This window comes from Alosa sapidissima, chromosome 22 (assembly GCF_018492685.1).
Source record: "Alosa sapidissima isolate fAloSap1 chromosome 22, fAloSap1.pri, whole genome shotgun sequence".
Classification (NCBI taxonomy): Eukaryota; Metazoa; Chordata; class Actinopteri; order Clupeiformes; family Clupeidae; genus Alosa; species Alosa sapidissima.
In genome coordinates, this window is record NC_055978.1 from 15,766,962 (window position 1) to 15,783,322 (window position 16,361).

At 42.7% G+C, this 16,361-nt stretch overlaps 1 protein-coding gene across 1 annotated transcript in view; it reads left to right on the forward strand.

Annotated features, from left to right (window-relative positions):
• Positions 1 to 16,361, forward strand: part of dock9b (dedicator of cytokinesis 9b) — a 94,181-nt gene that overhangs the window by 45,178 nt on the left and 32,642 nt on the right. The window contains 23 exon segments of the mRNA XM_042078886.1: positions 451 to 533; positions 920 to 1,042; positions 1,173 to 1,252; positions 1,522 to 1,709; positions 2,426 to 2,491; positions 3,201 to 3,293; positions 3,772 to 3,883; positions 4,092 to 4,210; positions 4,440 to 4,526; positions 6,983 to 7,072; positions 7,398 to 7,513; positions 7,653 to 7,722; positions 8,273 to 8,398; positions 8,558 to 8,629; positions 8,803 to 8,949; positions 9,816 to 9,899; positions 10,288 to 10,399; positions 12,553 to 12,731; positions 13,078 to 13,188; positions 13,411 to 13,522; positions 13,674 to 13,807; positions 15,676 to 15,790; positions 16,164 to 16,230. Coding sequence (XP_041934820.1) covers positions 451 to 533; positions 920 to 1,042; positions 1,173 to 1,252; positions 1,522 to 1,709; positions 2,426 to 2,491; positions 3,201 to 3,293; positions 3,772 to 3,883; positions 4,092 to 4,210; positions 4,440 to 4,526; positions 6,983 to 7,072; positions 7,398 to 7,513; positions 7,653 to 7,722; positions 8,273 to 8,398; positions 8,558 to 8,629; positions 8,803 to 8,949; positions 9,816 to 9,899; positions 10,288 to 10,399; positions 12,553 to 12,731; positions 13,078 to 13,188; positions 13,411 to 13,522; positions 13,674 to 13,807; positions 15,676 to 15,790; positions 16,164 to 16,230 — 2,486 coding nt within the window.

A 16,361-nucleotide genomic window follows, 5' to 3' on the forward strand; every position in this document is an offset into this window, starting at 1 on the left:
CACACACGCACCCACACGCACACACACACTCACACTCACACACACGCACACACACACACAAGCAATTCCGGACATGAATAGCATGGCTCATATTTGACTCACTTCTCACAGATCTATGATATGTCTCAGACATCTCACATTTCTCAAACATAGAACATTATTGCTACCACACTCACTTTTAACCTTCGCAGACACACACACAGACACACAGACACAGACACACACACACACACACACACACACACACACACACAATGTTCCTTTTGAAATAGTTAGAACTACTCTTAGTAGTTTAGTCCAATACAAGTGGTTCCACTGTATACTTACTTTCAAAGTCTGACACATTGCTATTGCTGAATACAGCAAGGCATTTAAAATTATTTCCGGTCCATCACCATCAATCAGTCTCAATCAGTCTGTCCTCTACTCTCTGCCATGTCTGTGTGCCAGGTGGCCCAGAAGGTGCTGAAGAATGCCAAGATGGCCTGCCACAGGCTGGGCCAGTACCGGATGCCTTTCGCCTGGGCCGCCAGGTACCGCGTCCACAATTCAAATCCACCTGTTCAGCACCAGATCAGATGGGTTCATGTGTTGGTGTTGATCTAAAAGTATTGACTTTTTCTTTTGGAAAAAGTTATCTTCTTACTATAACTGGTGTTCTATGCTTGTAATTACATGTTTACACATCCGTAAGTGATACAGTGTCTGTCACATTCATGGAATTCATGGTTGCAAAATGACGAAAAGGCTAATACTCAGTCCAGTACAATAAAAGACACAGTTCTATTATAGGTCTATAAGTCTAAATCTATAAGACTATTAGAAATCTGCATATCATCAAAATGAGTTTGAAGCTTTTACTATAAGGTAAAAGAACTCCACTATGTTGCTTTACTGTAACTGGGCTCTTTGTGTTCAGGCCAGTGTTTAAGGATGCCTCAGGGACCCTGGACAAGAGCGCCTCGTTCTCACCCCTCTACAGGCAGGACGGCAACAAACTCTCCGACGAGGACCTGTTCAAGCTGCTGGCCGACTTCAAGAAGTGAGCTCAAGCCCCGACTTCACTTATACCTTTCTTATGCTTCTTTTAAACTTACATACTCCAAGACAAAGTTTTACAGTCCAACTGCTTTTTGGGTCCATTTGCAGAAAATGTGTTCTTTTTTTTGCAGACCAGAGAAGATGGCCAAGCTCCCAGTGCTGCTTGGGAATCTGGATGTGACCATTGATAGCGTTGCCCCTGATGTCTCTAGTAAGCCATAGGCCATCCCAATAGTCATGCCACATACAGTGCAAGATGTATAACACACAACAGCTTTTTTTCCAAATTTCACTCTAATTCATGACTCAAACTTTTGATTTATTGAGAACTATATTGGGTGATCCACACACTGTGATTGGTGTCCTATATGAGCTTTGTGACTTCTCATTGGTCAGATTGTCAATCACATATGCCCTTTATGTCTTCTCATTGGTCCGATTGTCAATCGCATATGCCCTTTGTGTCTCCTCATTGGTCAGATTGTGTGACGTCCTCCTATATCCCTGTAAGACCCTTCACGTTGAATGGGCAGGGTGGCGCTCTGATGGAGGTGGAGGAGTTTGTGCCCTGCATCGCCAAGTGCTCCCAGCCCTTCACCATCTACAACAACCACCTCTACATCTACCCCAAGCACCTCAAGTACGACGGGCAGAAGTCCTTCGCCAAGGTAGGGGTCACCACAGCCTGGTCTCCACTGATGTCAGTTTAGTTAGCTGTCTAGCTTCTTATTTCATGTTCTTATTGCCAAAGGCCAACTGGGGCTATGCTGTTATGACCTTCAAAAACTGGTTGGTGGACTTTTAAAATGTGTTGCTCTAGTAGTGCAAAACAAGGATACCAATATAGTTGTATTATTTTCAAGTTTGAAGTTTATGTTAAGAAATAGTTTTTAGATGCTACAAAATATAGTGTTTCCCATCATAATGACTAGTCACACGAGGGTGAACTTCTCTCATGCTTGACCTAAAAGCCTCCTTCGTTCTCACAGGCTCATTCATAATGCATAGTGGATGTAGCTACTGGATGTAGCTGTTATTTCTTGAGTGCTGTTTTGGCTGCGTGCTGGTTTACTGTATAGAGGCCAAACTTCCTGAAGCGGCGTCCAGATGGACAGCTTTGCTGAAGCTGAAGTTTGTAAAGCCAAGTGGTGCATCTGCAGTCCTGAGATCGACCAGAATAGAAGCAACTGCTAAACAAGCAAAATGACTTTTCAAGGATGTTGGCACGGCTACGGTATTGGGCATAGAAGTGGGGAGAGATGACAGGACAATTTGTGAATCATTTCCAGTGAATGGTTTTGTCTCTCCTCTTCTTTCATGTCGTTTCTCCTCTCTTGTCCTCCTCTCTTTTTCATCTCTTCACTTGTCCATCCCTCCATTTCAGGCAAGGAATATTGCAGTCTGTGTAGAGTTCAGAGATTCAGATGATGATGACGCTCAGCCTCTTAAGGTAATTTACAAACAAACAAACACACACACACACACACACACACACACACACACACACACACACACACACACACACACACACACACACACACACACACACACAAAGAGTCTGTCCTTTTCATGTTATGTTCGTCACAGCATTCAGGCATCATTATAGAATGTAGAAAGCCTTTGTTGTTGTTTTTATTATTCTGAATACAGTGAAATAGAGAGTGCTGGTCCTATACGTCCTAAACCATAACGTTCACTGGAGAACAGGCATGTCCAGATATTCCTTTTTTATTTTGAAAGGTGCAAAAAGAATAACAAAGGGAATATTTGAACGTCTGTGTGCTCTACTGAACTCCTTCTTTGCGCACCACGTCTCCTACTGTACTCCTGAGAAGCACCGAAGTGTTAACAAGCAAGCACAGTAGACCACTGATGACCAATAACTCCTTACTTTGGGATCTTCAGTTGAAAAATAAAATGAAATCACTAGCTCTGCCCCAAAAAATTGAAGGGAACACTTGGTTTTTTGAGTAATTTTGAGGCAATTGTTTGACTTTCAACTGTCAGGTTTTGTGAATGTAGTTTGAGAATGGAGAAAAGGGTGGAAGGTTTCAGCAATTGAAAGAAACTGTAAGTGTTCCCTAAATAGTTTTGAGCAGTGTTATTATGTCTTAGTATGTGTTCTACTGCATTAATGTGTGCTGTGTCTTCCACTGCAGTGCATCTACGGCCGTGCCGGAGGGCCCCTCTTCACCAAGCATGCCTTTGCAGCGGTGTTGCATCACCAGCAGAACCCAGAGTTCTATGACGAGGTAGCGCCCCCTTCAGTCACCACGCAGCAGTACAGCTCTGGCTGCAAACTCAATGGGCTGGTTTCCCGTACCTGGATTAAGCCTAGTCCTAGACAAAAGAAAAAACTTCAGTGGAAATCTCCATTGATCAAAGCTTTTAGACTAGGATTAGGCTTAATCCATGTATTGGACTCTGGCTGAATATGTTGTCTGTGTGGTGCTTTACATTATGGCTCTACATCATCTGCTGTCATAAAAATAGCGAGTCCACTACCAGCTGGAATTGATCATTCAATACAGCTGCCAAATAGTGACACAGGGAGCTACAGTGTACTTATTAAGTGTGAAAGCTCTTACTGGTTTCAACTGACTTTTGCTTTTACTCCCTTTTTCTGTCTTGCATTTCCCTTTTTCTTTTTCTTTGTCTTTCTCTGACTCCCTCTCTCCCTCTCTCTCTCACTCTCTCTCTCTCTCTTCCTCCTGCCTCTGTCACTCCTAGATTAAGATTGAGCTGCCCACGCAGCTTCATGAGAAACACCACCTGCTCTTCACCTTCTACCACATCAGCTGTGACAGCAACGCCAAGAAGAGAGATGTGGTGGAAACTCAGGGTACGTCTGTGTTTGCATGTGTGTGTGTGTGTGTGTGTGTGTGTGTGTGTGTGTGTGTTCATGCGTGTTTGTGTGTGTGTGTGTGCATCGGTGTGTGTGTGTGTGTGTGTGTTTGTACTGTACATGTGTGTGCATGTGTATATGTGTGTGTGTGTGTGTGTGTGTGTGTGTGTGTGTGCATGTCTGATCTCTGTGCTGTGTCCTGCAGTGGGCTCCTCCTGGCTCCCCCTGCTAAAGGACGGCAGAATCATCATGAACGAGCAGCACATCGCCGTGGCAGCCAACCTGCCCCCCGGATACCTCAGCTGCCAGGAGGGTGTCACCAAGGTAACACAACTCACCTGGCACTGGGCAGGGTGGTAAATAAACCAACACTTTTGTAAGAGTATCATATTTCATTCCCTTGAAACATTAAGCATACTTTTGTATTTCGCTGTTGGAACCTTAGATCACTAAGTCACTATTTATCATGTGCCTATCTGATTCCTTAAGTAGTCAAGATCAGGATTTGTTTGTTTGTTTACTTTGTTCGAATTGTTTATTGTGTGTACTCCAGCACCCTGGCCCTGATGTGAAGTGGGTTGACAGCGGGAAGCCTTTGTTCCGAGTGTCCACTCACCTGGTGTCCACCATCTACTCTCAGGTAGGAGGAAGCACAGGCACACAGCTCTATTACTGGACATTCCTGTGTATTAGCCGCATCATATGAAGGGGGCAGCCGTGGCCTACTGGTTAGCGCTTCGGACTTGTAACAGGAGGGTTGCCGGTTCGAACCCCGACCAGTAGGCACAGCTGAAGTGCCCTTTGAGCAAGGCACCTAACCCCTCACTGCTCCCCAAGCGCCGCTGTTGTTGCAGGCAGCTCACTGCGTCGGGATTAGTGTGTGCTTCACCTCACTGTGTGTTCACTGTGTGCTGAGTGTGTTTCACTAATTCATGGATTGGGATAAATGCAGAGACCAAATTTCCCTCACGGGATCAAATGAGTATATATACTTACTTATATAGAAACTGCACAACAATGTTTTTTTGCTAATACAGTTTTTCTCAGTCGCTTTTCTCACATCACTATTAACATTTTCACAGCAGTTAGTGCATTTCTCAAAACAATTAGTGCAAACTGCAAAACTTAGTGGATGACCTGCAAAAGCACGTCACTTGCTCAAAATGGATAGTCCATTCCTCAAAAGTAGGTATTTATGTCAATGAAACTGTCAGTGTCATCAAAATGAGAAGTCTTGACACCATCGTTTATGAACAAGATAGTCAAATGGCTTTGTCTTGTTTTCATTATGACAGTTCTCTCAGTGTTTTCCAATGCAAAAAAAAAGGCCAGAACTCGGTGACACTACCTGATCATGCTTAGCACTATACAGTAGGCTACTTGTACAGCCATTTGAAAACTACAGTAAAGTTACACATTGCTGTAGTTAGGGGAGTAAGTGAGTACAAGACACTGAATACGTAATTTTTTACTGTATGCGCTTTGAAATTCTACAGCATTGTGACAGAATTTGATAACTAGTTCAACAATTTTGTATAATGACTCAAGCAATGAAATGAAGACTATTAGTTTTATTGGGAACGACTATTCAGCATCCATAAGTATACTTCATTTTGACTGACATGACATAAGCAAATGATAATGTTAAAAAACAGCAGAGAATTGTATGAAAGCAACTGATACATGTCCAAAGCATTTGCAATTTGTTCAGAGGAAGGAGAAATTGCTACTATGATGTGCACAAATGACTAAATGTTGTGGAGGTTGAACTAATAGTTATGAGAATTTTCATTCTGATCTGAAAAAAGCACCAAAGCGACTGAGAAAAATTGTAAAAGACAAAATCATGTGTTGAGCGCACCCATGTATTACAGTTTTTCTCGATCGTTTTGATACCTGTGTCAACTCTGAAATCACACTCTCAAAACAGTTAACACCCGTGTCTGAACAAAAGCACTCTGGACAAAATGACACATTTTGCTTGCAAAAGGCTGTTACTCTCTCAAAACACTTAAAACATGCAGCAAAAGCAAATCTTGCCTTCAAACACTACAACTTGTTGCCAATTAAAAAACACTCTTTAATCAATCATTACACACTGGACAACAAAATGCTAAATCTAGTTCTCAAAATGAGCATTTTTGCTATGTCTGCTCCATTACTTTCTCATTTTTCTGGTAGGTCTATCAGAAAAAAACTGTGAAAAGACAAAATGTACTGAATAAAATGTACTGAATAAAAATAATTTATTCATTCCTCCCAAGATGTAACTGCCATTGACATGTAAGACATACAGTAAATACCTAGCAAGATACAGTAAATTTCATTGAACTACAACTTTTCATTTTTCATCGAAATAGACCTACAGTAAACACCTTTTGTACTGTTTTCTCCACCAAATAGGCAATACAGTACTTTGTCTAAATGTGCATTAGATCCATACTTGCAAATAGCAACACAGAACAGACATCTCTTATGTATAATGAATGATTGCTGATTGAAGAATTGTGCAAAGGAGTTTCACACAGGTGTATCAGAGATTCAGACTTATGCAAGGAATCTATACCACCTGTGAAAAGATGTTTTCCATTTGTTTAGCATGGGAAAACCAATAGAGTTTGGGGCTTTTGAATGACACCTGTGTTAACTGTTTTGCAAAAGGGTGTGAGAAATGTGTGAACCCAATGAAAATGTGTGAACACATTCGCAAGAGATGACTTCTGCTGTGCAAAGAAAGTAGTCATGAAGACCAAGTGGGTTCTAGTTTACTTAAGCAGGTAAAAGCAATCGAGAAAAACTGTAACCGCAGTGCCCAATAGCCCAATGAATCAGAATCACATCAGTGCTTAAATCTGAAAGAAGAATGAAGTAAATGAATACATTCCCACGTACAACTTGCCCTTTTTCAACTTCATAGCTGAATACATTTTGCAAAATCAATGTATAAACCTTGGTTAATAGGCGGGAAATGATAGTACATTTAAACATATTTCTTTAAATGACTATTGGATGTATGTACATAGAATATCCATCCGACTATACATCCAACTATATTTGTGTTCTTCTCTCTACATTATTTTTCTTTTCTTTGATCAGGATCAGCACCTTCATAACTTCTTCCAGCACTGTCAGCACATGGAGATCTCCCCTCAGGCATCTGATGGAGAACTGGTCAAGTTCCTCAAGGTGAGACAGCTAACATGTCAGAGGGAATCTCAGGTTTTGTTTTTCCTCACGTGTAAATGTATGTACCGGTATGTGGATCTTCTTTAATTGGGGTCCACTAGAGGCCTCTCTCAGGTCTTAGTTCCCGGGCCCCAGTTATTGTTGGACATCATCCTCTGATACTGTACTTCACATAGTTACTCAGTGTTTTTTTATCACAATATAAATATAAAAGAAATTACAGTAATAAGCACTGAGTATTTATTATTTTGAGAAATTGCTAGTGTTATAATGAGATTCATAATGATGAGTTTCGTAATAACGGTGGTCTAATCATCCCCCTCAGAGCCTTCATGCCATGCAGGGTCATGTGATGATCAACTTCCTGCCCACCATCCTGAACCAGCTGTTCCACGTGCTGACCAGCGCCACCCACGAGGAGGTGGCCGTCAACGTGACCAGGTGAGGGGCAGAGCAAGCACCAACGTTTGTCTGGAAACACCAGTTATCCTACAGCTAGCTCACAGCTACTTTGCCTGTTTTTCTCACCTCTCCAACATGCATATTTCAACTCCTCTGTCACCCCTCCTCCCCCCATCAGGGTCATGGTTCACATAGTGGCCCAGTGTCATGAGGAGGGCCTGGAACACTACCTGAGATCTTATGTGAAGGTAAGACAAACAACTGTTTTTCACACGCCTATGGACCCTTTCAAGAGAGTTTCATTATCAGCATCATAGTTGGCCCCACAAGACTTCCGTTTTAACATTCCATATGTTATCTTAATGCAGAGGAAGTAGATTGGGGCCCAAATAGAACGTTCAAGCATTGTTTTTGTTTTTATTGTTAAAAGGGTCTATAGGCTTGTAAAAGGATGGGAAGGCATATATACTACAGAATGTAGGAGTATGTACAAGTACAGTATTTAGAAGTATATAGAGGAGTATACTGTATAGTATGTAGAAGTATATGGTGGTATACACTACAATAGTAATAAATATATCAAGGTCACAATGAGGAAATACATGTACACTAACTTTCTTAAATAACTTTGTAAATTGTTTTTACAAAAAAGCTATTATTACATTGTAAAACTACTTAACATTTACCTCGTTACCTCTAAAGTAATGTCGCAATAATGACAATTTCTACCCGTTCCATTCAGTACTGCCTTCTCAGCATGTGCACTGTCTCTGTGTTTGGTTCTCTGTGTGTATGCAGTATGTGTTCAGACCTGAGCCCTACTCTGGCAGCAACAGTAAGTCTGTGCACGAGGAGCTGGCCAAGGCCATGACGGCCATCCTCAAACCCTCCACGGACTTCCTCACCAGCAACAAACTGCTCAAGGTGCTCACTCGCTCTGACACACACACGCGCACACACACACACACACACACACACACACACACACACACACACACACACACACACACACACACACACACACAGACTCTCAATACATTTACTGAAGTTAATGTATGTAAAATATATTTTGTGTGTGTGTAGTATTCCTGGTATTTCTTTGAAGCCTTGATGAAGTCTATGGCTCAGCACCTGATGGAAAGTGGCAAAGTTAAAGTAAGTGACTTCTATGATGTTGATGTTGTCTTTATGATGAAACAAGATCACTGGCAATGTCATGGCATTGTCATCATACAGTATATGACACCCAACAACAGTGTTTGTAACAACCACTGTTCGTCTGTCTGTGTGTGTGTGTGTGTGTGTGTGTGTGTGTTTGCCTTTGCCAGCTGTCCCGTAACCAGCGTTTCTCCGCCTCTTTCCACCACGCTGTGGAGACGCTGGTGAACATGCTGATGCCCCACATCACCCAGAAGTACAAGGACAACCTGGACGCCGCCAGGAATGCCAATCACAGCCTGGCAGTGTTTGTAAAGGTGAGCCAGCCTGAGGAAGGGACCAACTACCATGTGATGTTGTTGTTGTTGTTGTTGTTGTCGTCGTCGTCGTCTTCACTCTCGCCTGACCTGGAGATTCACAATTGCTAATTGCTTTAGGACAGTTGTACAATAGCCTACCATTTGTATGGAATTGTATGATATGACCTTGTCAGTCGACACGGCTCTTTGGAGATTATTTTTGCCAGTTCCTATCCTTCGGCTTGTGAACAAATCCACATGTACTATGTCCAGGGGGAAGGGTGCAAGCCGCGAGTGGTATATAGGAAGAGTGTGAAAAATACAAATACCCAAATAAAGGGGGAGCCCAGTATCAAAAAGCCCCTGAAACTGGATCAGATGCCTTTTAATATGTTTCAATATACTCTGCCTGAAGAAGGTCTGCTGACCGAAAGCTTGCGCAGATTCTAAGTAAAAACCTTTTTTTGCACAGACTGGAGTGTGTGGATTTTTCTTATATCTTTTTAATATGTTTCAATATCAAATACTATCAGTATCAGTACCGGTGGTATCAGTGCAGCTGTGTGCACAAAGGGCCGTTTTCCCACTCTTAGGTTAAGCCAGTCTGGACTAGTTGAAAACTGCAATGGAAATCTGAATTGAGAAGAGGCTTTTAGTTTACGACGAGGCTTTATCCATGTGTGGGAAATCGACCCAAAGTGTTCAATTGTAGCACAACAGTGTAAGGACATACTCAATTGCATTTTTATTCATCAGTTTTTAAATCTAAAATGCACAAGACCCTTTGGATTTACTTGATTTTTAACGGAGAATGTATTGAGCCGTCTACTATAATGTGTTTTGTGTTGATGTGTTAAATCTCCATCTCTGCATCCTTCCTACAGCGTTGCTTCACTTTTATGGATCGCGGCTTTGTGTTCAAGCAGATCAACAACTACATCAACTGCTTCATGCCAGGAGACCCTAAGGTAGCCTAACTGTTTCCTCTCATAAACAGTTATAGTAAATCATAAGGATAGGTCAGCCTGGATGCAGCCTGGCTCTGGTAAAATGTTGGAAAGTCTGAAAATGATTCAGTGGTATGCTAGATAGTGTTCCTATAATGGTGTCATTAACTCCACCTTGGTGCATTAGGATGGTCTGTGGTAAGGCTATACTCTCCTTTAGAGCATTGTTACAGCCACTAATAGACTTTTACACTACTTTTACACCAAATTCAGCCTTAGTCATTCAGCCAATTGTATGTTATGAAGCAGGGCAGAAAGAACAGTGGTTATCACACAACAGATCACAATGGCGCCAGACCCATTCTCTCTGTGATAAAGGCTTGTCTGCTTCCTCCCGCTGCTTCTGCAGACACTGTACGAGTTCAAGTTTGAGTTCCTGAAGGTGGTGTGCAACCATGAGCACTACGTCCCACTCAACCTCCCTATGCCCTTTGGCAAAGGCCGCATCCAGAGGTTTCAAGGTAAAGTAGCTACCCCGGTCAGTGTGCCTTAGTACTCATATCAGTGTGGCTCAGGAATGTCCACTTCCACTCACTCACAGAATCCCCTTTGTATATATTTACTGGCCCAGAAAAGTCACTTTTGCACAAAACCGTTTTTTTTTTACATTGTAATGAGCTTTGTCTTTATTTCAGTAGCCTCACATGAATAGCTTAGCTTCAACCAATTAGCATCACAGGTGAGCTCAACTGACCTGAGATGCTGACTGGTGGAAAAACAGTGACTGGCCAACCAACTTGGCCAACATGCTCTTTTACCTACCCTGGGCCAGCGGGCCATTGCTAATGCTGACCCCTGCTCACTCATCTTAAAGGCAATTACAGTAAGTGTGAAACATGGGAATGCCTACCAAATATGCAACTGACACCGCAAGAAACGAGCTGAGTTCAGAGACAATTTCATCATTTTTTTAAGTGGTTTTAAGAACCCCAATCTTGCGGCAGTCTGGTTCTTATACTGATGTGGTCAACATAGTCTCTCTCTGCCTCTCTCTCTCTCTCGTCCCTCTCTTTTGTATGCTAGTTATGCTTATACCCTTTTTGGAGGCTCATGGCAATCGTGTGGGGGGTAGGTGTGTGACCTGTGCACCATGTGCTCTACGCTCAAATGGAATGCTGTGATGTCAGCATTTCATAGAGTGATTCTCCCCGTAAAGACTATGCTGATGCAAGGATGATGATGATGTCATGAACCTCCCATTTCATGTCACAAAGCATCTTTACTGGTTTTGTTGCTAGTAGGGCTGTCAAAATTACTGATTCATTTCGATTAATTAATTTGAGAAAAAATAACTGATTAAAAAAATTAGTGCAGATTAATCGATTCCGTATGACCTTTGACCCCGAGCCGTTCTAGTCAGTAAAAATTAGACTGGAAAATGAAGGAGAGAGAAGAAAACATGCTGCCTGGATCATTGATTGGAACATTTACTTTTAAAAAACGGCCTGATGGTGTTGATAAAAAATAAAGTGTTAAAAATCCTCTGCAATGTCTGCAGCAAGGAATTTGCATATCACCGGAGTTCATCAACTCTATAGTCGCACATCAATGCAAAGAAATAAGTGTTGACATTGAGGGGAGTGTTAATTTATTTTCATTGTGTCCCCTAGGTTATATCTGTGGCCTGAAATGCCTTGTATGTGAAAAAAAAACTTCTTCCCGAAGCACTTTTGAATTTATTTCCTCAGCATATTAGGTCATATCATAGATTATTATGGCAATTGTTTGAACAGTGAAAATAATAATAAAAGAGTCTTTGAACTTTAATGTCACTAATGCTGATTATTCAATGATTCATTTGAATTTAAATATTTAAAATACTTTCACAGCAAAAATTATATATGCGATTAATTTAGATTAATTAATCACAGAGTATGTAATTAATTCGATTATTTTTTTTTAATCGATTGACAGCCCTAGTTGCTGGGTTTTCCATTTTAGGCAGCTGTTTTTGTACTGCTCTTGGCACTATTATCTCAAAATAGTCATCAATTTACCAGTCATTCATTGTAGACAATATCAGTTTCCTATTCGGTTCATAAACATATATATCAGTACCAATATCATTCATTTCCATATCAGCCTCTTCTAGGAATCCCTATGCCCACCTTTGGATGGCTCTGCATGGGAGTCTTTTTATTTTTACAGAAATTAAACTGGTGCATGAACATCTGCTGCTCCTTGTCAGTTTAAGCTATGAAGTATCTCTCCAGGAAATTATTGATGAATGAGGTTTTAAAGGAGTGTGTTGATGCATGCTGTGAGTGCTACAGGAGTGGATGGCATGTGTTCTGCATTGCTATCGCTGCACTCAGAAGGTCAGCAATACTGAACAAAATTCATATACCAGACAGAATGTCTAACTGTTTTGAATGTCTACTCATTTTTTTTCATTCTCACTCTGTTCTCTTCTGTCTTCTTCTCTCCTCTCTTCTCTTTCCTTCTCTTCTCACTCTGTTTTCCTCACTTCTCTTCTCTTCTCCTTTCTTTCCTTCCCTTCTCTCTTTCTATTCTCTTCTCTTCTCCTCTTTTCTTCCCTTCCCTTCTCTCTTTCTTCCCTTCCCTTCTCTTCTTTTCTCTTCTATTCTTTCGTTCTCCTCTCTTCTCTTCTCAGATCTGCAGCTGGACTACTCTCTGACAGATGACTTCTGCAGGAACCACTTCCTGGTTGGGCTGTTGCTGCGAGAGGTGGGCGGAGCCCTGCAGGAGTTTGGGGAGATCCGACACATCGCCATCCATGTGCTGAAGAGCCTGATGATCAAGCACACATTTGACGATCGCTACGTCTCCAAGGTGAGGGGGCCAGAGCCTTTTTACCCTTGATGTTGGGCTTTTGATTGCAGGTTCACAAAACATATATGCAAAATATTTTTATTTAAACTCTAATGTTTGGTCTATGTAATATATATTCCATAATTATTCCATACAGACTGTTAAAGTAAAGATGAGTATAGAGATTAAAAAATAATATATTGTAAATTGCATTTACGTTTTGCATTGCAATGCTTTAGAAACTCTACAGTATGTATTATTATATACACTTATCTACATATATACAATCATTCAGTCATATGTGTCTACGTGTATATGCCATAAGTCTCTGACGTGTCTATGTTGTGTGTTGTGTTGTGCTGTGTAGAGCCAGCAGGCGCGGCTGGCCACCCTCTACCTACCACTGTTTGGCCTCCTGCAGGAGAACGTGCATCGGCTCAACGTCAAAGAGAGTTCCGCCCTCATCAGCAACACCGCGGTAGGAACACACACAGACACATGTTTAGAAGCACACACTCACATGGCTCTCCCACAGTTGTACTTTAATCAGTATGTGTGCTCCCCAGAGCATTAAACTCTAGGCTAGATGAATGGCCTCTTGCTGTACCAGTAGAGCTACTGGGACATTAAAGAATGTATGTCCATACATTTTTAGGATCCCTGGGCTTCATTCACCTTTATGTTTCCGTGTGCCCTTCAGAATGGCCGAGATGACCCTCTCTCTGCCGTCTCCACGGCAACCCCACAGAGACCAGGAGGCAGCCTTGACAACAGCCTGCAGAAGGATGTGTTTGGGGTCATCTCTGGAACAGGTTGGCACTCCGCTTGCAAATATCTCCACAGCAAAACCAACACCTTTTACCTTTTCTGCGCCTTCATCTCTCTAAGACAATTCCACCCTCTAGAGAAGTTGTATCTGGAGTTTGATTGGCTATTTTCCCCTCCTCTGCCTCGTTGGTCCAGCCTCTCCCCACGCCTCGTCCACGCCCAACATCAGCTCTGTGAGGCACGCAGACTCCCGAGGCTCACTAATCAGCACTGACTCTGGCAACAGCCTTCCTGACAAGAGCAGTGAGAAGACCAACTCCCTGGATAAGGTACTACACTGCCCCCTGTGGCCAGAGGACAAAACGTTCTGTGTTGAACAATGTCATCTATCCATATCCATTGTCTGTCTGTCTGTCTCTCTCTGTCTATCTAGCTAGTTATTTGTCTCTGTCTGTCTGCCTTTCTGTCTGTCTGTCTGTAATTTTGTCTGTCTGTTCATCTCTGTTTATAATTTTGTCTGTCAGTCCATCTCTCTGTCTGTCTGTAGGATGCTACTTGTCTATGTGTGTGTACTCTATGTGTGTGTACTCTATGTGTGTGTATTCTATGTGTGTGTACTCTATGTGTGTGTACTCTATGTGTGTAAGCTCTATAGTTCTGTTCCTCTTGTTAGGTCAGAGGTCAGTCTGACACACACCTGCTCCTTCTTGGTGTATTGGTGTATAAGACCACATTCTCTCCTCAGTAACACAGCTCCTCTAACCTTTCACCTCCAAACCCTGGTGACTTCTCACCCTTGACCCCTGGCAGCCGCGGGAGCGGTTCACCCGCCGGCACACCCTCACGGTGCTGCCGATCCCACCCGAGACCGACGACGCCGCCGCCCCTCCGAGCCGGGCGGCCAAACGCGTCACCATGGACTTCTCCCTGCTCCCGAGCCATGCTCCACAGCTTGAGCACACACTGCACGCACCCCAGCACGACATCCAAGTAAACGCACGCTCTCTCTTGGAGTGGACATGTGAAGAGTGTGTGCAGTGTCCCAGACTGGGGGAGTGATTTTCCTCGACCCTGTGTGTTTCTCAAAAATGGCTCTCTTCAAGCCCTGCACTGATCTTCAACTCCTATGAGGGCCAGTTCTTCACTGTGTCTTCATTGTTTCACTCTTCCGTTGTTTAATGTAGTGTTGAGGATCATATGGACTTACTTTCCAGTGAGACAGTGTACTTGCTGATTTAGGTGAATGAATGAGAGGCTGATCAGCAGAGATGGAATTAAATTAGCATCTTACTGTAATTTCCTGACTACCTTCAGTCATTCACTAAGGCCTGGATCACACTGAAAGAACTGTAGCAGTGGTGGATGGATTGCACCACTCAGACTATAACAATTAGATTCATTTGAACAAAGTTCTCTCTCTTGGCTAAGTAATGATAAGTACTTGTCTCTGTACAATGGAAAGAAATATCCCACCCATATAAAAAATATTACTGCTTTGATTGGTCAGAATGTCTGAAAAGTCTCAGGATACATTGCAGTAAGCTGATATTTATATTTATTTATTTATCTATTTATTTAGAGTGGGGAGTTATGTTCTGCAATTTCGACCAAGTTCAATACTCCCAATAGCTCCCATATCAACAGTGTAATTCTAGCGGTGCCGACCGCTCTGCTGGCCAACCATAGCAAACTTTCCGCTGGTCAGTGTGATCCACACCTAAAAGGCAGAACTTTCAGTGGGAAACTCAGAGAGAAAATAAAACTGAAACTTTTGCGCCGGAACTTCTCTTCTCTCCCCTTTGTGCTCTTGACCTTCCACTCCTCCTCTGCTGAGAGACACGTTCTCACCTGGAGCTTATAGAGATGAGAGAGCTTACCTGAGATACACCTGTTCCCACACTCTGTTTTTCTCATACTCGGCCTCCTGGAGGTCTCTCCGCCTAGCGGGATATTTGATGTGGATTTGCAGTGTTTATCCAGCTAGAACGTCTCCTTTCCTGAAGGAGAAAAGTAGGTGTGAGGGTGGTGTGTGTTTATTCAGGTGTATGTTTGACACTAGAGGTATATGGCAGAGGTGTACTTTATAGATATGCACTTTGATGTTTGTGTGTGTGTGTGTGTGTGTGTTTGTGTGTGTGTGTGTGTGTGTGTGTGTGTGTGTGTGTGTGTGCGCGTGTGTGTGTGTGTGTGTGTTTAGACACAGTCAGCCTCTGCTCTGGGGAGCTCACTGTTGCGCTGTGATAAACTGGAGCGGGACGAGATCAAGAACCTGCTCATGTGCTTCCTGAATGTACTCAAGAGCATGTCAGAGGGTGAGCCCCCCCTCCACACACACACAGAGACAGACTCATACACACATACACACACACACACACACACACACACACACACACACACGCACACACACACACACACACACACACACACACAGAGACAGACTCATGCACGCACACACACACACACACACACATACACACTCACAGATATACACACTTTGAAAGGTGAATAAACTCTAATAAGAGGCAGCTAAACTGTTTCTGAAATTTCAGATGGTTAAACTGTCTTTACTTGCGTTTAGGCTCCATTACAGCCCTGGACACACACACACACACACACACACACACACACACACACACACACACACACACACAGTGGTTGACTGAAACTGATATCTCTCTTCTGTAGATGCTCTGTTTACGTACTGGAACAAGGCCTCACCCTCTGAGCTCATGGACTTCTTCACACTGTTAGAGTGAGTGTCTCTTCAGACATATAGTTAGCATACACACACAAACACACTTTCTCTCTCTCTCTCTCTCTCTCTCTCTTTCTCTCTCTCTATTTTTCTCTATCTCACACTCAGTCAGTAGTACCTACCTAGAC